Source organism: Diplotaxodon limnothrissa, linkage group LG12, assembly GCF_057381915.1.
Source record: "Diplotaxodon limnothrissa isolate DT_005_m linkage group LG12, D_limnothrissa_male_GT1.1, whole genome shotgun sequence".
Lineage (NCBI taxonomy): Eukaryota > Metazoa > Chordata > Actinopteri > Cichliformes > Cichlidae > Diplotaxodon > Diplotaxodon limnothrissa.
The window spans coordinates 32,971,009-32,996,987 of NC_140607.1; the positions used below are offsets into that span (position 1 = coordinate 32,971,009).

The 25,979-nt window shown below is 39.1% G+C and overlaps 2 protein-coding genes across 3 annotated transcripts in view; one reads left to right on the top strand and one right to left on the bottom strand.

The window, feature by feature from the left end:
- taok3a (TAO kinase 3a) overlaps positions 1 to 11,323 on the bottom strand; it is a 64,210-nt gene extending 52,887 nt beyond the window's left edge. The window contains exon 1 of one of the 2 annotated variants that reach the window (XM_085367494.1): positions 11,175 to 11,323. The gene's annotated coding sequence lies outside the window, so the exon portion shown is untranslated. Of the gene's footprint in view, positions 1 to 10,896 lie in introns of both variants that reach the window. The other variant, XM_085367495.1, reaches the window with a different exon arrangement.
- Positions 11,324 to 15,292: 3,969 nt separating this feature from the next.
- suds3 (SDS3 homolog, SIN3A corepressor complex component) lies at positions 15,293 to 24,932 on the top strand. The gene is made up of 12 exons (XM_085368717.1): positions 15,293 to 15,476; positions 17,060 to 17,129; positions 17,257 to 17,312; positions 17,903 to 17,974; positions 19,188 to 19,207; positions 19,327 to 19,483; positions 19,702 to 19,797; positions 19,944 to 20,005; positions 20,103 to 20,124; positions 20,319 to 20,424; positions 21,233 to 21,317; positions 24,281 to 24,932. The coding sequence occupies exons 1-12, from the start codon at positions 15,365 to 15,367 to the stop codon at positions 24,377 to 24,379; spliced, it is 957 nt and encodes a 318-aa protein (XP_085224843.1). The 5' UTR covers positions 15,293 to 15,364; the 3' UTR covers positions 24,380 to 24,932.
- Positions 24,933 to 25,979: the final 1,047 nt, after the last annotated feature.

Genomic DNA, 25,979 nt, shown 5'->3' on the forward strand with positions numbered 1-25,979 from the left:
AGGCTCAGCTGGGGCTGGATGACTAGATAGGCCATATCGACTAGGCAATAACCATGGGACTGTTTATGACACTATCAATTCTCAACTGTATTGATTTTCATTGTGGTTGAAAAAAAATATTCTTCCGTTCCACACATAAACACACAAGAGCTGTGGATAGTTGCTCAGGTGGTAGAGTGGATTGTCCACTAATTATTTGATACCCAGCTCCTTTACATGCCAATGGGCAAGATACTGAACTCAAGATTGCTCCAAATAGCAAACCAGAACCTTTCTCTGTTGTCAGTAATGTGTTTCAGTGTTTCAATGAGCAGTCAATAAAGTACTTTCCAGCACTACTAAGGCTAAAATGAAATACATAATTTGCCTTCTGTTGAATACCCCCCCCCCCCATCAAGTTTTTCAGATGGGCTGTATTGTTGCATAATTCCAATAAAAAATAAAAAATAAAACTAAGAAAAAACACACCCACAGCACAAACACAGAGGAGATATCCAGTTCACTTAGGCAATAAGGCCTTACAGACGCCATTAATATTTAAAGGAATATGATTTGAATTCTTTACTTAAAACATGACATGGCAAGTACTGATAACTGAGGAATTTTACACACTACTGTACTCATCAATTTTAAGTTCTTCAGAGACTTGAACACTCTTTGCTCTTTGAGTCTCTTAGCAATAGCCTTCACTAGGCATGTCCTTGAGACCACAGTAACAAGTGGTAGTGGTCAGATGCCCACACCAGACAGTGAATCATCCAACTGCTGTAGCCCCATTCTGCTTTCCCAAAAGGCCATGCAAAATGCATGAGCTTGAACGTATGAGAAAATGCTCACACACAAACACTTTGTACATAAACACAGTCACACAAGAATACACAGTCACTACATGAAAGTATAGTCACTGAGGAAGGTGCACGAAAACACACAGACAGGGATTTTAACTTGTGGAAGTACACATCAGCTGATCTAGTTTTAAATGTGCGCATGCACATGTATAGTGAGGGGCTGAGTTGAGTGAAGTGCTACTCTAAAGCCCAACAGGATTTTCCAATCAAGCAGCAGAAAGATTAATAGAGGCCTACTGCATGCTTTATGGTGAAAGCCGTGCAAAAGAGAAGTCATTACACTGAGTAGGACATGTAGCCGCTACTTGCTGAGTTTTGTTCATAATGAAATTTTAATAAGAGCAAAATTTAATAGGCAAGTTGAGCTGCCATTAGCTGGGAATGACTGGAGCTCCAGTGCCATCATTGGAACTCAAACTACTACGGTCTTTGCATATGAGCATTTGCCTCCAACAGGGTGAGTGAATCAGATTTCCCTAAATTCTGTAATCTGGTGCAAGAGACTTAGAACAAAGATTCAGATTCCTTGCCTGGAGAAGTATCTTAATCTTTTCAGTGGCCTTCTTTTCTTAATCTGCCGAGCAAGGTTTGTCGAATTCAGAGCAATACTGCCTTCTTTTCAGACAAAGCCAAAGCAATGAACATGAGTCTACACTAAATCTCACAGCTCAGTGAATGGATTCCATTTAAGACTCCTATGTGGGACAGATGAGACACTCTTTCTGACTTTCTTGAAGGCCGTGTTCTTGGAGGAATAGCGATGATGTCATGCAGTCTTTTGTTGAGGCCTCATGGGATGTTGCATATCACAGTTATACATTAATGGGTAGGCCTCCCAAAGATGTCAGCCTTATAATAGACTGAATAAAGCCGTCCTGCAAGCGCTAGCGTACCACTGCCGTTAACCGTGAAAAAACCAAAATAATGATTAAAAAAAAAAATTATAAGGAGTAGGGCCATAAGAGGTGTGTGTCAAAGCCTGCATGTTGTTCTAGACAAACACAACAAACTTTGCTTGCTCATGTCACAGTGCCTCAACTGATTTAGTTTTATGTTAATGAGAATCAAAGGGAACATGTATTTTTCTTGATTGATAATCTGTCAAAAGTATGTCTCAGTGCATACAACACATCAGGAGAAACAGAACCTATAACCTTTTTTTCTTTACTCTGCCTTTTAAAAAGAAAAGACAGCATGCTAAAGTAAAATGAAAGAGAAAGATGAAGGGAGGAAATTAAGCAGAGGAAACCCCAAAAAGGAAACATGCATCTAGGCCACTGAGTCATTTCCCGTGTGTTTTGCTTTTTCCTCTTCTTTTTTCAAATATACACTGACAGTATAAATTATGTACATCATCATTGGAGTTTACACAGAGTGGGAGAGGGCCCATGGGTTTTAAGCTTTAGGATTTCAGCTTTTATCCCCTGTAAAGTCTGCCCGCAATTAATCTGGGAATTAATTCAGGTTCAGAACTTAGCCTCCCCCTTTCCTCTTTTAGATCTTTACTGATTCATCCAAGCCTCTTTTACTCACACTCAAAAAAAAAAAAAAAAAAAAAAAAAAACCGACATGGGGAATAAATGTGATATCTTCCCCATGGAGGCCAGATTTTACCCATACAAATAACTTAAAGGTAGCACCAATGTTATAGAGAATTTTATTTAAAAAGTTAATGATTTGTATTTTTATGCCATATCGTGATGAGGATGGTTCTGCATATATGTGCATCTATTAAGGAGATGTGGTTGGTCTGGTCAATTATGAAGAGAAATAAAAAATAAGAAATTACGTAACACTTCCTGCTGCACTTAAATGGAGCATGGTTCAGTGATCCAGCTGCAACAAGTGCTACCAGTAAACATTCTAAGTCAAGATTTTATGAAGTGCCTCGCAGTATTCAAGACTCAACAAGGTAGATGAGATCAGGAGTACAACCAGAACCAAGCTCAACAGTTTCATCAACATTCACACGGTTCTGCACTTTGATTCTGTTCCCCAGGGCCAGAATGGCAGTGCTAAGTTTAACTATAATGACCTAAGCCATCCGAGGGAGGAGATTCATTGCAAAAGTCCTAATCTGTTGTATGTATTATTGTGCCAGTGCATGCCCACTCCAAGCTATTTCTATGTGGCTTTTTTGGCCACACCAGCAAAATTATGACTCCTAATTTGCCCTACATGCCAGAATTGAGTCCAAGTATATTTGTTCTGATTTTTACATAAATTATGTCCACTTATTTCTTTTCAGCTGTCTCTCAGAAATGAAACGACTGCCATTTTGCTGTTCTCAGTTTCACTTTGTATCTCCTCTTCTTGGAGGTGCAGGCACACACAAACACACATAGTGTAACAGAGTGCAGAGGAGAGCAACAAAAAAGCAGTCAGATACTCATCACAATAGGGGGCATCAGGTGACTCATAGCCTGCAAAAGCTACCCAGTGTTTTTTTTGTTTTTTTTTTAAAGGCTAAAGGTGTTAACAATCTTTTCACGCTTGTGTTTCATGTTCAAACAGTAAGGTTGGAAATGAAATGTAAAAGGGGGAAAGGTGTGGATATATAGGCAGCACGGTGGCACGGTGGTTAGCACTGTTGCCGCACAGCAAGAAGGTCCTGAGTTCAATTCCACCATCAGGCCGGGGTCTTTCTGTGTGGAGTTTGCATGTTCTCCCCGTGTTTGCGTGGGTTCTCTCCGGGTACTCCGGCTTCCTCCCACCGTCCAAAGACATGCAGCTTGTGGGGATAGGTTAATTGATTAATCCAAATTGTCACTAGGTGTGAATGTGTGAGTGAATGTGAGTGTGAATGGTTGTCTGTCCCTGTGTGTTAGCCCTGCGACAGACTGGCGACCTGTCCAGGGTGTACCCCGCCTTTCGCCCTATGACAGCTGGGATAGGCTCCAGTGCCCCCCGCGACCCTGAAAAGGATAAGCGGAAGCGAATGGATGGATGGATGGATGGATGGTGTGGCTATATATTCCAGTCTGAGATGGTCATGCTCTAGAGCAGTACTCAGTGGTCCTGAATTTTGTATATAGCACTTCTAAACTTTTATTTTCCGAAGTTATATCTAGAAAAAAAAGGAAATTCTCCTTTGATTGATGAATTATTTTAACAACTAATGTATTATTAAAATGTTTTTATCATTTAATTTTATGCCCACAGATTTAGTTTTAATTAGCTGTTAACTGACAATCAGGTAGTTCTCGCAGCAAGATCTGTAATACTAACAATCTCAATTTCATTGTACTTTTTATGTGATCCATTATTAGAACCAGATGGAAAAAGCTAAAAACCATTGTGTGCAGCCTAGCTGTATGCAACTATCACAATCACAATTTTGAAGGTATTCAGCCTCATTTCCTGCTCCAGGACACATGTAGAAAAATAGCAGTGCTAGACAGATTTTAAGAACAGTGTCATTAATCAGTAAATCACCCTGAGCTTTTTTTTTGTAATTATCCTGGTGTTTTCCCATCATTTCTAGCTTTGACTGGTAGTCCAGGTTGCTGCTCCTGGTGGGACCTATTAAGTTCTTCAACGCCTCTGGCACCATGTCACTTTGGAATTGGTAAAGTCTTACTATCCCTGCATCTCTGCTTTAATTGTGCACTGTGATATCACTGGTCATGAACCATGTGGTCAACAAAACTCTACAGTTCTTTATGTGTTGCCAAATCAATAATTAATCATGTGCGTTTTTGTATTGCAAATATTTTTTGGTACAGGGAAGTGGCATAAATAAATAACAGGAACATTTTGTAACAAATAGCCAAATATATCACAGTCAGAGAAAGGATGTTTTCATGTTAGAAGAGGAATAAAAAGGAGTGGCAGACCAACAGAAGCTTTTAGACTTGATGAATATCAAGTACTGACCAATGCAGTGCCTGCAGCTGGTTCTGTTTCATTTATTACTGTGTATTATAATAATCACAACTTAAACAAGCAACTTGAAGCTTGGCATCTAATCCAGCAGTAATATTGGCTTGATACTTCATTCTAAATTGTTTATGAAAGCACAATAGGCTTTCCTATCTGACATGGCTCCTGTATCATACCAGGAAACAATAGCTGGACGCGGGTCAGGCTGGCTACCGTCTATGACAACCCAGTGAGGGTGTGTGCATGTCGGCTTCTTTGATACCCTCTTGGCCTAACAATGCAAGTACTTCCTATCTCGCAGTCTGGGACGATATCATCCTTGCAATTATGCTAAGGTTTGCAGCCTTCTGGGTCATGATGACAGCCTGTGTGTGAGAGAGTGAGTGAGTAAACTATAATGACTGAGGGAAGCAGTGGGGCTGGGTGTTGACTGGTAAGTCGCAGTGTAATTGGACAATTGTTCAGTTTAACCCCAGGCTCTCAGGGTTCATAAAGGCATCAAAAGCTCTCCTGGTAAATACTATTAAGCAAGAAAGGGGTGGCTGAAGTACTTACTTTGGCTGGCCTTACATTTTTTTCCATGAGAAACTCCTATGTTCCTCATTCATTATGACACACAACAGTCCGGTTGATGAATACAGAGATAACACAAAAAGCTTGGCTGGAAAGTAGCAACTATGGGAAGAGACGCAAGTGCAAGAGAAATTCAGTGTTGTTTCTTAGTCCAACCTCCATGCCTTGTTTGTCCTAATGTTTTCTTGCCTTTTAAAGAAGTGCCTGTGAAAGAAGCCAGGCTGAAATACAGAGTTAGCTAAAAATGAAAAATAAAACTCACATTTATCTTGATACACTGCTGGCTGGTGACAGCACGGTACAATCTCCCCCAGCTTCATCAGAAACAAATCTCCACTTGACCCAATGGAGGCTGTCCAGTCACAGTATTAGAGCTGCACAGAGCTTGGGCAGAGGCCTAGATTCCCTTGGGACCAGGGCGTTTTTGGCATGCACTTTGGTAGCTCACATGATGAGAAGTTATCAAACATTCACATCATGTTAGGTAGCACTACTGATCCTAGATGCCCTATAGATCTTTCAGAAGTGCTATGGAATAAAAGCTATTATAATGGTCACTGCTGGTCACTGTTGACCACAGCATCCACAATTTTGCCAACATGAAGGTTCTGAACCTTCACACCAATGAAAAGTGCTCTGAAATAAATGAATGAAGTTTTGAGACATGTTAGCAAAAGTGCTGAGTGAAAAATTATGGTGAATAACTGTGTGACACAAAAGCGCTTTGAGCAGCCAAAGGAAGCTCCCAAAATAGATGTGGTGCGGTGCATTACCTCACCCCCACTCACATCAGTAAATGTGTCCATCACATTCATGCATCCTAAGCCCTGCTGACATGCCCCACTCTATGAAGCTCACAGTGCATACTAGAGTTTCCCCAGTTGGCTTGCATGCAGGGGAGAGTCAGCAGAACAGAGGCAAATGGTAGGCCTATGACATGACACTTTCAATTTTTTAAAGACCCATATTACAGTGAACCATGTAGTTCTAAAAATAGTCCAGTCTGAGTCTTTTCCGCCATTCTGCCAGGCTAAATTAAGCCTTAGGCCCAGGAGGGGTAGTGGTGGGCAGAGATAAGACAAGTCAGCCATCAGCATTGGTAATGTCTCTTTGGGTGATGGTGATGGCTCCTCATAATTCCTCAGCACTTCAACTTGGCCTAGTCATAGAAGAGCAGGGATAGGCTTGCACATTTCACGAAAAAAAAAAAAAAAAAAGGGAGACAGATGTAGTTGGACATAATAGGGGTTGAAAAGAGGGTGGGTAGGGGGGCCTACTCATGGTCACAGCTGCAACCTCGCCAGGGGATTGGATGCGCACTTCTAATAAAGCTCTGTAATCAAGTCACTCGTGCTAACCTCCCACACCCACAGAGGCTAACTTGCCAAAATGCCTATCTTGTGACACAATTTGAAAAAAAAAAACAAAAAAAACAATGAAGGAAACAATGGACATGTAGTACATTAGGAAGAATGACGTATTTAACAACCAATATGTGGTGCATAATAGTATGCAGCACATACATTAGTGAAGAAATTGAGCCAGATGCTACACTAGTGAAAAGCCTATAAAATCCAATAGGAATTTCCAGATGAATAAGCACACACATACTTAGATCAGAACTGCTGCAATAATTACCTTTTTAGGTGTGCAATATTTTCATTGTGAAAACTTCAGTGGGCGACAGCTGAATACTTCTGCTCAAGATCTAAAGTGGTTGGTCTGACTAATACAGTTTTCAGCTGTGCAAGGTGGCAAGTAAACAGCAGAAGTGGCACACTCACTGGGGAGGCATTTGTTGATGAGACATCTGCTGGGCCGTGGCTTCCCCCCTCTGAGACAGCTTTCAGTAGACCAAGGCCATGACTCAGGTCTGCACCAGCTGCTGGGCCTTGACTAGATCCATTTCACATTTTTCCCCATGATGGTCAGTGGTGCAAATACGCCATTGCCATAAAAATCCAGAAGTGATGCCGATAAAAGAAACTATGAGCTGGACATGAATCAACAGATGGTTTATAAAAAGGGCATTTGCTTTGAGGAACTAACCATTTTCACATTTAATTAAATAGACACTCTTAGTTGGACACAAACGCTGCTTTAATGCACACCAAAAGAAGATTTAGGAACGCACCCACTGTGAACATGCACACGTGTACCGTAGGTAGTTCTGACTGGCTAATCAAACAAAGTGCTTCTATAGATTAATCCTGCTAACACATATCTGTGCTGGTACTCTCTCTTGCTGGCTTCACAAGACTATGATCTTGCAGCAGTACAGAGTTTTGCTGTCAACTGAAATCATCATTAAAAGCAGTACGCATGAACACATCAGTGGTGGGGGTAGAAACGGCATAATTCTCCTTACTATCTGAGACAACATTCCTGTATCAGACATCCTAAACCAGATCACTGCATAACATTAAGCCTGACAGAAGCCCTTTAATATTGATGTGCCCTGCCACTGTAGCATAAACCACCAAACTGCTGTGGCACTGGATAACTGACAATTCTGTAATATAGGTTTCAAAAGTCAGCCTTTCATCATGTGAAAGGAAAAAGCTTTTCACTTCAACAGGTTTCACCTAGAAGCAAATTCAGCTCTTTCTCATTGAGGGGTTAAATTGTTGTAAAATATCACAATTGCTGTTTCAAATATGTGGATATGACAATGCCAATAACCTTATTACATAATTGTTTCCAAACTGTAAGAGGCCTACCAGTAGGCTTGTCTAGGTTTTTCAAAAGAACAGGTCAACTCGATAACTTTAACATTCACATAGGGGGACTGGGAGTTTAATTTCTCGATTATAGCTGATACAGTTAAACTCTTCCCATTGATAAGTTTTTGGGTTGTTTTTTAAAAAAATCCCATCTTGTGTAAAGCTAGTAGAGGGCTTCAGTGGCTTCTAGTTTCTCTGAAATAAAACAAATCAGGATTTCACTGAGACAGACAGAGATTGCATTAGACGCTGCAGCATATTACAAGACCTATAAAGGGCACATAGAGGTCAGGACAACTGTTATAACTAATGTAGTCTGTTTTATAAGATGGCAGTATCTGTTGTACAGATAATCTGCTGCAGCCCATTGTACATCCCAATGACATGTGGACAGACCCAGAAGAAGCAAGCCCCGTCTGTCATAAAAGACTGGGAACTGTGGTTTCCATTCTGCTGAGTCCATTTCCTCTTTGTGACATTAATGCAATAATTTGAAGATCCCAACAGAATAAATTCTCTCATTAGGATAAGGGATTTGGCTATGGAGTAGAACAACAGAGTCAGAGCACACTAAGCCATCATATCTCTCACTCTCTCTCTCCAGCATGTTGAATCCTTGCAGGTTTGAATTAGATTACTAATTTTGAGGCTGTCCTTCCCCACTGTTCTATTTCATGATGCCTTGCCTTCTTGAAAGCACTAACTGATTTCCTGAATTCATGAGAATACAGACACACACACGCGCACACACGCACCTCTGTCTCCTCTACATCTGTGCACTGAGTATTTGTTTAAATAGTTTAGATTAAATTAAAAAAATTAAACAATTAAAAAAATTAACAAGATAAAAACAAATAAACATGCAAACAAACAAACAGGAAAACACTCATTTTGTTAATATACAAGGTAATTTATACCCAAACAACTTTTCTTTTTTTTTTTAACATTAAAGACAAAACATTCTGTGAACATTGTAAAAATGGGTATAGGATGGCTGTTGCTCACTTCACACTGATTTCCTATTAGATTTTAATATATGTGTTATTCTATCTAGTGGAAGAATTGACATTATTTATCTTATCCTGTGGGTAATATTTGGTTTTTTCCCCCACCCAAAAAACACGTCACAATTAGCTCTTTGGCATTCAAACAACTGAGGTTCATTAATTGTTCTTCATTTTAATTGCAGTCGTGTCCTCCTGGCTACAAACAGAAAAGAAAAAGCTTGAGGTTTAGTGGAATTTCTTTTGAAATCATTTTAGCATATATCACTCCGACCCATTCCAAAAATGTTTTAATCTTTCTACACTGTCACAGTAAAAGCACTTCTTGAGCCTCTTTTAGTGCTTACATAGATCCCTTTTCACTTTGTGGTTTGATCTGAAATGTGAACTAAAATACTATGTCCATCATTATCTGTGCACCATTATGCTACATGTACCTTTAACATCTAGTCTATGTTGTGACTGGGATCGAAACATTCAGAGAAAATGGCACAATCAAAATCATAAAAGGAGATACCAATAAGGAAGTGTGACACTTTCTGTTCCCTATGTCAGTGGAACTGCGATTGGGTGGTCGATGAACCGATTAGATGTGAATGATGTGAAAAACGGACAAAACACACTTGCACAACAGTGACGTATTTGCCCTTTGAACAAAACCGAAGTAGGGCAGAGAAACTCGGACATAGCACAGAAAGACAAACTTGACAGATGTTATAAAGGGGAACTGACATCAGTTTTACAATACTCACTTAACATTATCTCAAGATGAGTAAACCACTGTGTAAAACTACAGTGTGCAAAATTGATTCACACAGGGTTTTCATCTACAGTGCATCATTCCTAAGCTAAATGACATAACAGAAAAAAAAAGAAAAAAAATACTACAAATCGATGTGAATGGCATGCAGGTGCAGTGTCATAATACAGGATTAAATTCCCGCGATCCATGCCTGAAATTGAGTGGGCAGGCTTCTTAAAATAAATCTTTACAAATGACACAGTTTAGCAGTCAAACACGGGTCTGCTTCCTCTCACTCATGCGCTCTACACACAAGAGATGACATCATATTGGGTCAGCTTGGGTTTTAGTGCTCAGCTTGCTATCTACATCTGCCATTTCGAGCGCGCCGTATTAGCCTACAGTTACTTTTAACTACTGCCCATTTAATGGAGCACCGTCTCGTGTGCAGGTGAAGATGTCCGGTACAATTCAAGCCATGAATGACTTATATAATAAAACAATGAATGACGTACCGTTGTTGTCTTTGCATTAAATTAGTGCAGTCTAATCCTACAATCTAAATCCTAAACCCCCCACAAAAGCAGAACAAAACAGGGTGTGCAGATCATGATCGCCTGTGTAAAAAGGCTTCAGATAGACGTAGTAAAAGTATGCGTAGTGTCATGCATAGTGGACGTTACACTGTCTCAACCGAAAGCCATTGTGACCGTGCGTTGATAGTAAAAGCTCACTCACAACAATGTGCAATGGAAGGTACCACAGTCATTTTGGACGTGACAGATTCAAACGGACTGACACTCACACTGCGTGAGACTGCTAAAATAACACCATGGACAAGTTTATACACCACCCAGCCACCTTGTCTGTTGCAAAAAAAAAAAACCCAAACGTTCACTTCACTACAAGCTGTCATTCGTTTTCTCAGCATACTCACCCCCCGAGGAACAAACCAAACAGCAAAGCTTCTTCTTCGTCAGTTCACAGCGTAAAAAAATACCCACAATTCAGCCTAGGCTTTAAAAAGGTGCAATAACGAGCAAACGTGCACACTTCGTTAAAGCCGTTAAAAACCAAACCTACGCACTTAACCCCAGCGAGCTGATGCTTGTCTCAGTACTCACCACCTCTGAGTTGCGTTCAAACAACAAGCCGAACAACGTCGAAAACAGGCGATGATAGTCAGTACCAACTTCAGGTGCAACCTAATCGACACTACTACTCCTTTGTATCCACTTTTACCGCTTTGACATTTAGCTACAGTAGCTCAGCCGTTGAGCCAAGAGGAAGTGTCATTTTCAGTTCTCAGCGCGCGAGGCTTTTAGCACGAGCTGTTAACCGTTACAGTGGATGGGGACAAACGTTGACAGCAGCGCAACAGCAGAGTGAAAAAACTACTCACCTTTTGTAAAATTCGTCCTTGGTGAAAACCGTACGCACTTCAGGGTTATTTTGTCCGACTCTAGAGATTTCGCTGTGACTTCTCGAAGTGCTGTCAGTTGGTCTAGACTTCCTGAATGACGGAGCAGCAGGAGCACAACCCCTAGCCCGTGTTTGACAGCCACTCTGACAGACAGGCGGAAATAAAGTTGTCTCGTGTTGGGAACCGACCGCTGGAGGATGTGCGCTCTGCGCGCTTGGTATTTTCCACATAATATATATCTGACTGATTGTTTTGCGTGTACTTTATGCTCAGTTGTTTTGTCCGAATTCAATACAAATTTTTAAAGTATGAATCATTCTTACAGTGGCGCAGCATTCAAAAATAAAGATATTAATAAAGAATTTATTAAAAGTGAACGACCAACGATCCTTTACCCAATTTCCTTTGCAAATCATTAAAGATGCATGGACTGAGTCATCCCGATTCTGTTGCAACTTCAGAGATGGCAAGCCAGCTAGTCTGCTAAATATGCTCAGTACGATGATGCCACCTGCTGTTGTACTTTGGAAGTTTAACTGTAAAATTATTGAGTTTATTCTGCATCAGGGCCGTTTCCAGTAGTTTTTGCAATAGGATGGCCGGGGGAGCGGGGAGACCAATGAAAACCAGTGGAGGAGTAGGATGGGGCACAGGAAACCACAATATTTGATCCGAAACGAATACCGCGTATTCACTAGCAAGGACCTCAACCTCGGATGCAAATGAAGAATATTTGCTGATAATGATTACTGGCTCCTGGCCTAACAGATTCCACTGATACCTTTTGGATGACAAACAGAGGAAAAATGGGGAGGGAGTGTGCGGCGTGGAAATGAGGACATGTGTAGGCATAGATGTAAGGTGAGGAGAATGTGTGGATTGTAGTTTCACTCCTTAATATGATAATAAAAATGAACTCAAGTATTATAATTTTCAGGCTTATACAGACCTGTTTCCTAATACAGACATTATGCCAGAAGTGGCACTTGAGAGTATAAAAATCTAGATCTGTTTAAATTAATTCCATTCTACTGAATAGCTGTTTTGTAATGTGGAGAAACAAGTATTCAGACCATCAATAAAAAAAGTTGTATTCTTACTTATTTTCCCCAATAAATCAAAAGTTTTACTTTTGATTGTTTAAAAGGAACAGTGTGTCATGGTCCTGGGTCTTTTGACCCAGCGTTTTAAGTTTGAGTTTATTTTGTTCATTAGGTTATCTAAGTTCATTTGGTTATTAGACTCCTTGTGTTTTCTTCCCCTGTATTTAAGCTTCCCCTCACCCTTCGTGTTTCATGCTGCGTGTCTTATGTTATCAAGTTTGTATTATTATGCCTAAGTGTTTCTAGTTATTATTTTCCCCTCGTGTTTCCAACCATGTTAAATCTCCCCTGCTCTTCATGCATTTCATGTCTGTGTCTTACGTTGTCAAGTTCGGGTTGTCATGTCTATGTCTCATTATGTTTCCTGTTTTATTGTGAAGAGGTCTGGTGTTCTGTGTTCATCATGTTCAGTTTTACTCTCCCACTGTGACGTCATTATGTTCATGTGTGCCAGCTGTTTCCTCATGTGTCTCCACTTCCCCTAATCACCTCCTGTGTATTTAAGTCCTCTGTTTTCAGTGTGTGATTGTCAGGTTGTCTGTTGTCCACGCCATGTTTCCTATGCCATGCTTCCAAGTTTCGTGTCTAGGTTTTTCTTATTGTTTGTTTAGATTTCCCAGTTTAGGTTTGTGTTAATTTTGCTTCAGTTTGCCTTGCCCTTTGTTTGTACCTTTTTTTCCAGCCATATTAAACGGCTCGCCTTTTGTTAACATTCAAGTTTTGTTCCCTGTTCCTTGGAGTCTGCATTTTGGGTCCTTTTTCAATTCATACAGTCTGCCCTCGCCAGACTGTGACACAGTGCATGTTAATGGACATCATATAGACATATAAAATGTAGACATGCCAGATTTTTTACCCAAAACTACTAATTTACATCATTACTACTTGGGCAGGTAACATGAAACTATGGAAAATACTGTAAAAATACAAACAGACCTGAAAACACAGATTGTAAAACAATACATCATGTTAAGTTAAAAGCAATGGTTTGCCATCAGCCATTGCTTGAGTTATGCCCTAAACATAGGATCTTTACAGTGTCTCTTTGTTGTAACTGGTAAACTATTTAAACATTTATTTCTCTTTTCTCTTCTATAAATGTGAAGTGCCTTTCTCTTCTAGAGGTAGGCCTAGTAACACTCCCAACATCAATTCTTTGTTAATAAATTCATTTTAAGGCAGAATTAATTTAATTAATGTAAATGTATTTAGCATTACTGCCTATTAGTGCAAGCAAAAGTGCTTGCAGAATCATATGCTTTGTAACACTCATTCACAATTAATGATTTATTATCGTGTCACTTTGGTGTTGATTAATTAATCATATTCTGCTGGGTAACTTTATCTACAGTAGATTTATGTTAGAAATCTGAAAATATAATAACTAACTCAAGCTTTAAAATACATTTTATGGAGTAAAAAATACACTATATGTATAAAAGTATTTGGGCACACCTCCTAATTGTTCTTAATTCAGATAATTTCAGTCCCATAGCCACAGGTCCACAAAACTCAAGCAGCCACACGGAGTACACACAATGGCACACCCTGCCTTTACAAATATTTGTGAAAGAATGGGTCATTCAGTAAATTTGAGCATTCCTCTGTGGGAAGTCCATTTGTGAATTTTCTTCCATTCATTTATACCACTAAATGGTGTTGTTGCAAAGCCACACTTGCCACAGTAACTCAGCCACACAGCGGTACACCATGTAAAGGTTACAAAGCAGGGTCACAAAGTGCTGAGGCACAGAGTTGCAACTGTCCCTTAGTATTAAAATCAAAACTGTGCATCAGGAATTTCGTGGTATGGATTTCCATGGCCGCTTACCTCCTGCAGGTGCAGGTGGCCCAGTATTTTTGTCCATATAATGTATCATATTTGAATTCAAAATATACTGGAGTAGAGCGTCTCATGTTTTGATAAAGTTAAGTACCAAAGTGCATTACTGAAGTGCAAGCTGTCTTCGAGTAGAACTGGGCATTATATGATTAACAGTATTCTCGTCCACTGGCATCACTGGGATCACACTATCACTTTTTATGACTGTCCAAGTACAACACTGAAGACACCACCTGATAAATTTGCTGTTAAAATGATAACATTTCACCAATTATTTGACAGAATTATTTCACTAATTTAGTCAAATTCATATCTAATGACCAAAAACAATGCCAAAATGATACCAAAATTAAGGATGTAAATGTCAACGTTAACCAAAAAACAAAAACTAATTTCCATAGACTGTCAATGAAAGATCGTTACTGAGCATATTCTGCTCATATAAAGTAAACTGCATTTTCCTAAAGTTTAGGTTTTCAACATAATACACTAAATACACCAAAAAAGGTTAATAGTAAACCATACGTTTTTGTTTCTTTGAATGCTTTTGTGATTTTTTTTGTTTTGTTTTATCTGTTTTTTGTTTTGTTTTTTTAATAAAGCATGCTAAATCTGCTTTTTTAAAGGTTTTGCATACTTGATTCCCCCCAGCTTAAGCAGTTGTAAAAATTCGAGATTGTTTTGTTTTTCTTCAGCTGTCCGTAGATTTTCTGTAAAACTACTATAGAAACACAAACACATTTTGTAGTTCTTTTGGTCACTACTGTTTGAAAATGTTTCTGAGTTATTGTGTGAGCACTGGGGCGAGGAAGAGGCAGCTGGCAGGGATCAGCAGTGGCCTCAATGAAAAAACTGGCGTTCACCAATCACCATCCGATGCTAATCCTTAGAGTAGTGAAAAAAAACAAAGAAACTTATTAACTATCCAAATGTGATAGGAAATGTGCCTGTTTAGATGTTTTACCATACATTTCAAATCACTCATAGAAAACTTGGCCTCTATTAATTAGCGGTGACTGTTTCAAAGTTTTTGTGCTAGTTCTATTAAAAACTGCGATTAAATGTTTTATACGATTCGTTTATTATCAAAATTCTACCCAGGCGTATTCTTGGACAGCTTGACACCCGGGGGTCCTACCAGTTGTAGGCGCTCTTCCAAGCAAGCTGCAAAACACAAATCGATTGTTTATTTTATGTTTGTTTACATTTTTCGGAGCGCATAAATGACTTCGACTTTGCTGTCGCCCATGGTGGATTATTACAATGATGAAGAAGAACTCGATAGCGTGGATGACGACGACGATCGGAGTTTCAGGGGGAGAGACTCGGAAGAAGGTAACGTTTTCAACAATATCTTCCCCGATTGTCGGGCTCTGTCTAGTTGTTGGAAAAAACGGAAATGCGCGCTTTATTGTATGAATTTGGATGTGTTTTCTTAAAATGCAGCATTTAAGTCGTTTTCCCCCTTCCAGTGGAAACCGTTTGTCCATGTAGCGTAGTATGCGCAAGTACAAAACAAGTTAAAATGTATTTCTCGCTCCCAAAACTGGAAAGCTACTTCAATGCAGCCACACGTTACTTAGTTAGCTTTCTAGCTACGTTTAGGTACACAGTGCCACGAGCAAAGAGTCTGCCTGGTGAGGAACTGTCTCAGAAGTATGTGATTTAAGCTCAGTAAGCAAAGCAAACCGTTCGGTTTTTTCAGAGTTGGCAGCAAGTCGAGCGAAAGAAATAATCAGTGATAAACACGCTAAGATTGCTAGCATTAATTTTTTAGCGTTATACACAAGAGCATGAAAACACCACTGACCACAGTGCCTTGACGTACATGTGCGCTTAAAACAGTGCTCCCGAAGCACAGCTATAAATTTCAACTATTCGTTTTTTTTCTTAAAAAAAATTATGGCAGTTCAAACGTTAATTAGCCAACTTGCTACGTAACGTTAGCTCCGGGCATTGACAGGTCGGCAGGAAGGCAAGCGAAATCCTGCGTGCTGTGTCCACTGCTCTGCCCTTTTCACACACTTCACTGAGACAGAACGGATTGCAGGGAAAGGGAAAGAAAGACCGGATCAGAGGAAGGCGATGACAACACTGCAAGGTTAGCCAATTCCCTGACATTGACCTCCAAAGCGAACAGCTGGACTTATTTTTCTTCTCCTCTCCGGATATGTTCTTCTAAGCCTAACTACGTAAGCTAGAGTCGGGTTACACTCTTTATCAGCAGGCGCGGCTAACTTATGCTAGCACATTAATGCTAGCCGAAAATGAAAGGTGCTGTGTCAGCTTGAATACAGAGAGGGGCCTTAGTCTTTGCTCGTCTTGACGTTTCAACGTAAAGCCGGTGAATTTTTTTTCGTCAGACATATGTGGTTATAACTTGGTTCCCGAGCTTCTGACATCAAACCAGGTTTGGTGAAACATGCTGGCGTTGTTTCGAGAGAGTTGCTGTTGGATTGACAGCACTACCAAGTTAGCCGGGATCTGTACTGGTAATTACACCTTGCGAAAAGTGCTTAAAAATATAGATCATCACTCTTTCTATAAATGTCATCGAGAAAAAAAGCCCAAGGGCAGTTAAGCAGATGTACCCACTTTAGTTTGGTTTAGCTGAGCGTTTTCTGCAGTCGATTCAAGAATACGTAGAGGTATCAGCTGTTATCCTGGCATACGTGGATTTCCCACTGTCTACATTATCAACCCCAGGGCATTCCCAAGCAGGGTGTAGACCATTACTTCATCTGTGCCACGCACGTACTTTCATCTGCAGATATCTCTGCCATCTGTGCATCAAGGTTGTTTTTGAAAACTTATGCCTGTAAACATTCCTGATATGATCACATGTGAAGTATTTGGGGAAAAAATGTTTTCAAATTTTAGCTGAGAAAATCCTTTCTTTTTTCTTCTTGATTTTCCAGACACTGAGGATGCCAGTGAAACTGATCTTGCCAAGCATGACGAAGATGACTATGTGGAAATTAAGGAGCAGTAAGTTTCTTGCCAACTCTGGATAAGCAGCCCTAACCTTTCACTGAAAATCATTTTTGGTGATGAAAGTTTTAAGTTACTGTGCTATTGTAAGGGGGTTGGGACTTTAGCTTTTCTTTCATTGCAGAATGTATCAAGACAAACTGGCCTCTCTGAAAAGGCAGCTGCAGCAGTTACAAGAAGGTAATCATTTTGACTTATTTTCACATGAATGGAGGTGTCAGGAATTATCCATATTTGAAGGACTCCTGCCTTTTATTGTGTGGTACTGTGTGTGAGCATGAGGATTAATTTTGACTTGTCAAGGGCATAGCTAAAACCTTACTTATTAGTCATGGTGCTTAGTGGTTAGGAATTACATCATCAGGCAGAAGAGCAGTTTAAAAGTGCTCGCTTGTCATTGGCTAAAAAGATAAAACAGTGATGACAAATGGCCCTCTGCCATGAGCTCATTTTTATTGTTAAGACTGTCTGTTGTTTACTGATGCAAACTGCTTCTAAACTGCTGAGTGAGCTGTTTGAAAGTACTGTCAGCTATCCCAAAAGGCTTTTACTGCTCATGCTGATGATTGTAGAAACTGCAGAATGATAAGTTGTTTTGCAAATCCAAAAGTAATTACAGTGTCAGTGTATTCTAGTCTACCCTGTGGTTCAGTGTAAAAGGTGTGGCAAAAATAAATAAATAGTAGTGGGTAGTCTACAATACTGTATGGTGTGTTTTCATGAGTGAACAACGCCCAGCATTAATATCTAAAACACATTTGTCTTGTCAGGCACACTGCAAGAGTATCAGAAGAGGATGAAGAAGTTGGACCAACAGTACAAAGAGAGACTTCGGAATGCAGGCAAGAACATGAAGTGCTTTACTTCTGATGCATCCATGCCAACCAATGTTGGACATGCTGTTTAGATTTAAGGAAGCTTTCTGCTCTAGTTTGGCTTGTTTATTCAGGGAAATGCACAGAGCTACAGACGACTGTGTGTACCTGAAAATAAAAATAGCCGCTACCATGGATTAAAGAAGAGAAGTATGGGTAATGAAAGAATCAAGCCAATGTCTTGGTTGGACTTTTTAAACTGCAATTTTTCCCACACACTTAAATTGACCTTCCCATATAAGGCCTTCTTTTGAGGTGGTCTTCAGTATCATTAAGCTGCTTCGTAAGAATAATAGTAGTCCTTGTTCTGCTCTGGAGATCTGCTGTGAGCTGGATAATATAAACCTGCATCTACTGCAAACTGATCCTACGCTAGGCTTAAAAAGATGACAAGATATAGTTCCAGGTGGTGGAGTTGGGAGTTTTAGCCACATTATCAGAGACTCACTGAAGAGACAGCTGACGATATTGCTCAGTTACTTGTTATAAAAGCTATATATGTATATATTTTAAGTTTTTTGGTGGTTGACTTCACACAACATGTGTGCCTTCTTCCGCAGGGCTCCTGCTCACATCCACATGTCCCAAACACATAAATCCATGCGATGCACTTAACTGTATTGGGTGGAATGAAAGCGCATACTGTCTACTCATTTAAATTAACAGGATGCTGTTTTGTAAAAAACTGAGCTTCTTCTCTCTGTTTCCAACCTGTCCTCTAACCATTCGGCTGCTTTAATTATATTGGATACTCGGCTTTTGTTGACTCCGTAGCTTGTCTTGTTTGTGATCAGCTTTCTCCTTTGCTTGCTGTGTGCCAGAATGGAATGTACTTAGTTTTTTGCTGATCAAAATGAGTGTTTATTTAGTTAGGAATGCAGTGCCAAAAGGCTCTGGTAGTACACTCATAATCACTGCAGTGGAGAATAGAAAGTATGTAATTACCAATGATCAGTTAATTTCTAATGCTAAAATGACTAAAAGATAAACAGTCAGTGCCTTATTGTTCTCGGAGTTTTACTTGAACTTCAGTATTTTACTATAAGCTTCTGGTACTTTGTGCTCCTGTGCTATAAGCATTCTCTTTTATGATTTTTGAGGGTAAATAAATTGAATTTAATGACACAGAACAACGGTTTGCTTCATGTGACCAGTTGTGCTTTATTTTTCCCATTTACAGATCTATTTCTCCAGCTTGAGGTAAGTGCAACAGTATCTCAGATGGTCTGACGCTAATGTAAAATCAAAATCAGCCATTATTTTTTTTATTTTTTTGGACATACAAGCATAAATTTCTTCTTGCTTTGTACCTTCTGCAGACAGAGCAGGTGGAGAGGAACTACATCAAGGAGAAAAAGGCAGCAGTGAAGGAGTTCGATGATAAAAAGGTTGAGCTAAAGGAAAACCTAATTGCAGAGCTGGAGGAGAAAAAGAAGATGATTGAGAACGAGAAATTAACAATGGAGCTGACAGGCGGTAAGGGAGCCAGAACAGGATTATTAATCAGGGACTTGCTCAGCAAAAGAGAGATGGGGTAAAAAAAAAAAAGTATGTGGGTGGCTGTATTTTACTTCTTTCTACATATTTTAATATTAAGTCATCAAATGAAATCTGAGTTTTCAGATACAGTTAAGATGCTAACCTCTATTCATCTATGCATCTGGAGCTCACACTCATATTTCTTCTATTCATAGACTCCATGGAGGTAAAGCCTATCATGACCCGGAAGCTGAGGAGACGGCCCAACGATCCAGTCCCAATACCAGACAAGCGGCGAAAACCTGCACCAGATATCCTTTGCATAAACTTGTGACTGTAAAATATTCCAGATTATTTATACTTGTAGAATTTGTTCTTGAGATACCTTAAAATAAATTTTAAAAAATGATTTTGTGTCTTAAAAAACCCCCAAAAAACTTTCTTTAACTCTTCAAACCTCAGCTAAATTATTTGCTAACAGATGAGCAGATAATGGAAGATTTAAGAACACTTAATAAGGTGAGTGCTTCTAAATTTCTAGATGTGATGTGTTTTTGGAAAGCAATATAACTCAGCAATTCCTTATAATAAATCTTTTCAACCCTGCTTTTTACAGCTGAAATCACCAAAGCGACCAGGTATGATTGCACGTGCCTTCTACTACGGATTTTTATAATGAACATTTATGTGTGTACTGAGTTACCTCTCAGACGAAGAGAGTAGCATTGGTCTTCTGCTAGGAGAAAGGGTCAATAAAATGCATCACAGTAATATTTTGTTTCTTACATGTATATTAGCAGGGGGTATTAATCGGGTGTTTCTCCCTCCCTAGTGTCTCCCTCATCTCCAGAACATGTCCCCTCTGCTCCCATGGAGAGCCCCACCCAGCGTTATGAGGCCCGCATCGAGGATGGGAAACTTTACTATGATAAAAGATGGTGAATTTCAAGTTTTAATCTGTGCATCTCTGACACGATAGCAATTCATACACAGCGTCGCCACTAGATGGCCACATTGTTATGCGTTGGATGTTAGCTTGAGCCTGTAAAGATATTTTACAACCACTGTGATAGCAGCCTCATTTTTTTTCTGCGCTACAGAAAGAGAGATTGCTTAGGAGCTGCTGAATACTATGCTTAAAGGCACTGTTAAAAATGCATATTTGTAGAATATGTCTGCACAAGAACCAGCAACGCACTCCCTGCTGTTATGCCAAAATAAGAGTGAAAATCCCTGAATAGACACAGCCCTCCCTTGCCCTTCTATTTCAGAGCTGAGTTGTGAATCAGACACGTCAGAGCATAAGGTCATTTGAAGATGGGTAAAAATAATAGAATTCTGTCCTATTAGCTGCTCATATAGACAAAGTAATTTGAGAAGACAGAGCTATGTGCACTTTTCTTTCAAGGCAAAGTCTCATTTATTGATGGCTAAAGAAGATGCCACCACTGGAAAGCCTTCTCAAAAAGCCACAGGGAGGCACATGCGTCATTATTCTTCAGTGGGCCCTTAATAATGAAGTACCTTCTGTCAGTCTCTTCCTCTAGGTTTGTTCTGTCCTCTATAAGGTTGGAGCTATTAAAAAATAACAGACTTTTTGTTTTGATTTTTCATTCCAATTATCTACTTAGTGCCTTCTCAGGAGTAATGTGGTTTATTCAGCTGGGTAAAATTATTTATAATGAACTTCCCTCCAGTCTGCACTTGTTTGTTTGATGTTTAGTCTGTGTGTGTTTATGCTGACAGGTACCACAAGAGTCAGGCCATCTACCTGGAGTCAAAAGACAACACAAAGATCAGCTGTGTCATCAGCACAGTAGGAACCAATGAGGTGGGTTTTAGTTCTCATTCCAAGCATCAGCATCTCATTCAATTGCGTACAGAACTGTATAATTAATTAAGATTGAAGTATTCTGTGTATATAGTCTTTAAAAAAATTGTCATTCCTATAAGATGACCAGACAAGAAGACCATAAGCATTGTCCTATCCAATAAGATAGTCTAAGCTCGACATCGTATGTTTCTCCATGGCATAGCGCTCAGTTGTTTCCAAAAAAACATTAAAAAGACATCAGCAAGACACACTGTTGCGCGGGGCAACATATTCCATCATTATCAGACTCTATGCCACATGTACTATCCTGCTGCTGTGAATAGTCACCAGAGCACTAAATGTTTATTGATAAACAGCTGAAAATAGTCTCTGAGTATACAATTCTGTTTGAGGAACATCTGCTAAAAAGTATGGTGCCCAGCTGTTTTAGGATATTAGGGAACAATTTGGGAGGGAAAAAAACAAAGGAAAAATCAAAATGACATTTGAGACCAATTGTGCAGCAGTTGTACTTCTGGGTTTCCACAAGCACATTACAAGCTTGAAAATGCCTTGCTTTTTTCTTTTCTTTTTTTTCTTTTTTTTTTTTAAGTTAATATATTGTATTGATATCTGATAGGACTTCTGATAGCTTTTACAATTTACTAAAACAACAATAACACATCCTCACATAAGAAAAATGGTACACCCTCTATTAATTCTAAGCTTTTTAAATACAGAGACATTATAAAACTTATGACTCCCTTTCCAGGTTTTAAAAGTTAGATGAACAAAACAGGAATATTGAACAATTTCATTATTTATTTAACAAAAATAAAAACGCACACACCATGATTTACTGTCCTTTAGCAGCAGTGACTTTAAAGGTATAGTAAGTAATTTTTTGCGACTATTTAAGAGAAAAAACAATGTTGTAATAATAAATGTCCATTGATGAGTGTGTAATTGCACTTTTCAAGAAATTAATAATCTCACAAAACACATAGGGGCATAACCTGGTTTGTGAAAGTCACCATGGAAGTTACTGTTTCATTTTTATGTATGTGGGTTGAGACCAGCTACATACATAGTTTGTCTTATAAATTCCTGATAAATTAAAGATCACAAACAACTCTTCCAAACTGTACATGGCCATTAAAATTTCTACATGCATCCTTTTGACATCTCTTTCTCATTATGCCTTTCTCCTCCCTCATTTCCACCTAATCCTCTTCCTCCACAACTCAGCCCTCATCTCCTGAACTGAAGGCAGGGGGCTAACACACTAAAATGTGCATAAATTAGCTTATTGTTGCAATTTCTTATTGTCAGCAGATTACATATGCAACCCTCTGGACAGCTGACTATGAGCTGGCTAAACAACAACAGCTGGTTGTAACCTAACATTTTGACAGCTAATGTCAGGCTTGAGTGTACTTTAAAAAAAATAAAATAAAATTGCACTTTCACTCTGGTAAAAAGTTTGTTTATGTTCTCACATTGTATGAAGGTTTATTTTCCAAGTTTCAGAGTCCAAAAATATTAGATTCAGGGAAATTTCTTTACTAATGCCAGGAAACAGCAGCTAACATCAGTAATGACAACAGCACTTACCAATAGAAATGTGCAAGATATGCTCAACAACTCACCTCAGAAATGCTGTGATCAGACACAAGTGAGACTCACTGACTAATCGGTCTGTATCAGACTTCTTTAAAAAAGCTTTATAGCCTCTTCCAGAGTAAATAGACATGGACACATTATTGAGAGCTAAGGTAAACAGCAAGCTGACTGCCTATACTTCAGTACACATGAAGGGTGACCAGAGTTGTTTGTCCTACTGCGAACGCCGTAGCTCGGATTATGCACCTGAATTAGGAGAGGTAATGCCTGTATTATTCTTCAGTGGAAAATCTACATTGTAACGAAACAGGAAACCCCTTTTAACTCTACACTCCACCCTTCCATGCCATCAACTCAATGTGTAGTTTCTTTTCTCGACAGGTGCGTGGATGGTCACGGCATAGATTTCCCGCAGTATAAATCAGACTTTAAAACCAGAATTCAGTTAAATGAAATCTACTGACATCTGACAAAAAAAAAAAAAGTTCTATCTTATCTTATCTTATCTACGTGGTTAGACAGCTCTCTTAAGGTCCCGCCACAGCATTTTAATCAACTTGACGTCTGGAGTTTTAAAAAGAATCAAGGTGTTGCAATGGCCATTCAGTCGTGCTCAGAGGAGTTTATGGTTGACACAATGCCTGTAAGGTGCTCAAGTCCTGTAGGTTCAAAACAAACCCCAATCAAGCCTGTCTGTAGTTCTTGGGGTTTTGGCAGTTTGTCTGAGCACTGTATGGTGGCCTCAGGGTGAATTTGCTGGAACATCTACATTGGAAAAACTGGTAACTGCTTTGTACTTGTGAATAATCTTTCTCATTGTAGAATAATGAACTTCACTTTGTTTGGAAATTGCCTTTTAACTCAGGCAAATGTTACAACTCAATACGGTTTTACCTTTTCAGCTAACCTTTCCCTTATGTTCATTAATAACGATAGACAAAGTTATTCATTACTGATTTTTGAATGAGGGTAACTTCTCCCTCTGGTATAGCCTACATTATTTGTTGTCATGCTTGATGTCTTTGTGCAGCTCCCTTTTTCTGTTTGTGCCATACATTATGCATTATGATGGGTGAATACCATTACATTAATGAAGTGCAACATTAAAGTTTTGCTTGAGTAGTTGAATGAAAACGGATATCATCAACTGTTTCATTGCACAGATTTGACTCTTTTTTTTTTTCTTCTTTTTTTTTGATTCACAAAACAAAATTTATTAAAATGGAAGGAAAACTGTTCATTTTTAATGTTAAATGTGAATTTATTCATGAGGAACTTTTCCAGCTTCCTTTTAACGTGCACATGAAGAAGAAAGCAGTTTGGCTGTATTGAGGGTTTCTTCTGTGTGTGATTTCCAGATTTGGGTGAGAAAAACAAGCGACAGCACAAAGATGAGGATCTACCTGGGGCAGCTGCAGAGGGGAGCGTTTGTCATTCGTCGGCGGTCGGCTGCGTGAAGCATTACCACACCCAATCCCATCTGTGCGTTTACCCATCCATCCAGCCAGTGGCTCATTCATCCAGTTTTGGAGTCTAACATGTGGCCTCACATTCATATTTCATTATCTTATATACACTACCCCCTAAAACACAAATATACACAGACGAGGTCTTCTGTGGCTATGAATATCTCATCCAGTTTTTTCCCCTCATTAACCAAATGCTACTGCAGTGAACATGGCCAGATATCCAACTGTTTTCCAGCCTTATATTTGTCACTATGTGGCATGCATGTAAAACTGGTTTGTGGTCACAAAGATGACTTGTTTTGATTACAAATCTTTCCAAAGCAATCTTATTTACATTTATCATTAAGTTATTAAGTAGTTCTCAAACAGCCTGATTTGAATAACAGAAAAACTAGCGATGTGTGACCGATCAAGTACTGGAGGGAAAGAAAAAAACTATACAACCAAGGAACTGCTGCAGGTTGAACTGAATATAGAAATCCCTCAACTAAAATTACAGTTACTTTATACAGGAAGCAATGCCATTTTCAAGAATATGCCTTTTTTTCCCCCAGTATCATTATGAAGTAAAAGTTTCTTCCTATGCTGATCTGATGATTTTTTTTTTTTTCATTTTTTGTAATTTGTTATTTGAGAAATGTTTTTTGTGACATGACCTTCTCCATATGTGAAACTCCTGGATTAGTTTACCAGTATTTGCATGTGGAGCATTATTTTGTGATTTGTACTGTATTCCATTCTATTAAAGATGTTTTCTGCTTAATTTCAAGCTTCAGTTTTATTGTTTGTTTGTTTGGTTTTTGTTTTGTTTTAATATGAAAAGCACCAAACCACAGTTGACAATCTAGAAAAAAACAATTCACAACACAAAAACCATTATTTATGGGTATTTAAGACACTTGAATAACACATAGGCCTGTATTTACTGCTGGCATATAAATTAATGACTTGTTAGTTTGGTGTCGCTTCAAACAACTGAAAGTAGTGGTTCTTGGTATGATTTGAGTACTGGCCCTCATGAACTGGGAGCCTCTGGCTTTTGGGCTATATTTATTTGGAGAGAAATGTTCAGGTGATTATTTTGTACAGGGACCTCATTGCTGTTATTTATGCAGAGACTAGTTCTTATATAGTACTTTTTTTTCTTTTTCTTTTTTTTTTATTATAGTATAGTACTTTTCTAATGCAGCATGTCTCTTTCACACATACATTCAGAGAAGCAATTTTTCCTACATCTTAAGCGCTTTCTAACATTCACAAGCATTCACATTGTAAAAAAGCATCAGTATTTTCCCCAGGGATACTTTGAGAGACTTGGTAGACTTCCAGCCTTCTGACTAGTAGATGACCTGCTTTACCGCCATAGGCACCCCTCACCATAGTAGCACATGTCTTATACTGGTCCTTTATAGGTCCTTTATAGGCCCTTTATGGAATCCTTAAATTTATTTTGTCTGAAAAATGTCTCCAGTCCCCAAAAGTCCCCTTATTTCTAATTGGCTTCCCCTCAAAGAACTTTGAACTTCCACTTTGAAAGGGGAACAGTGCAATGAAAATTTATGAAATTAAGTGTATAAAAATATTTTAC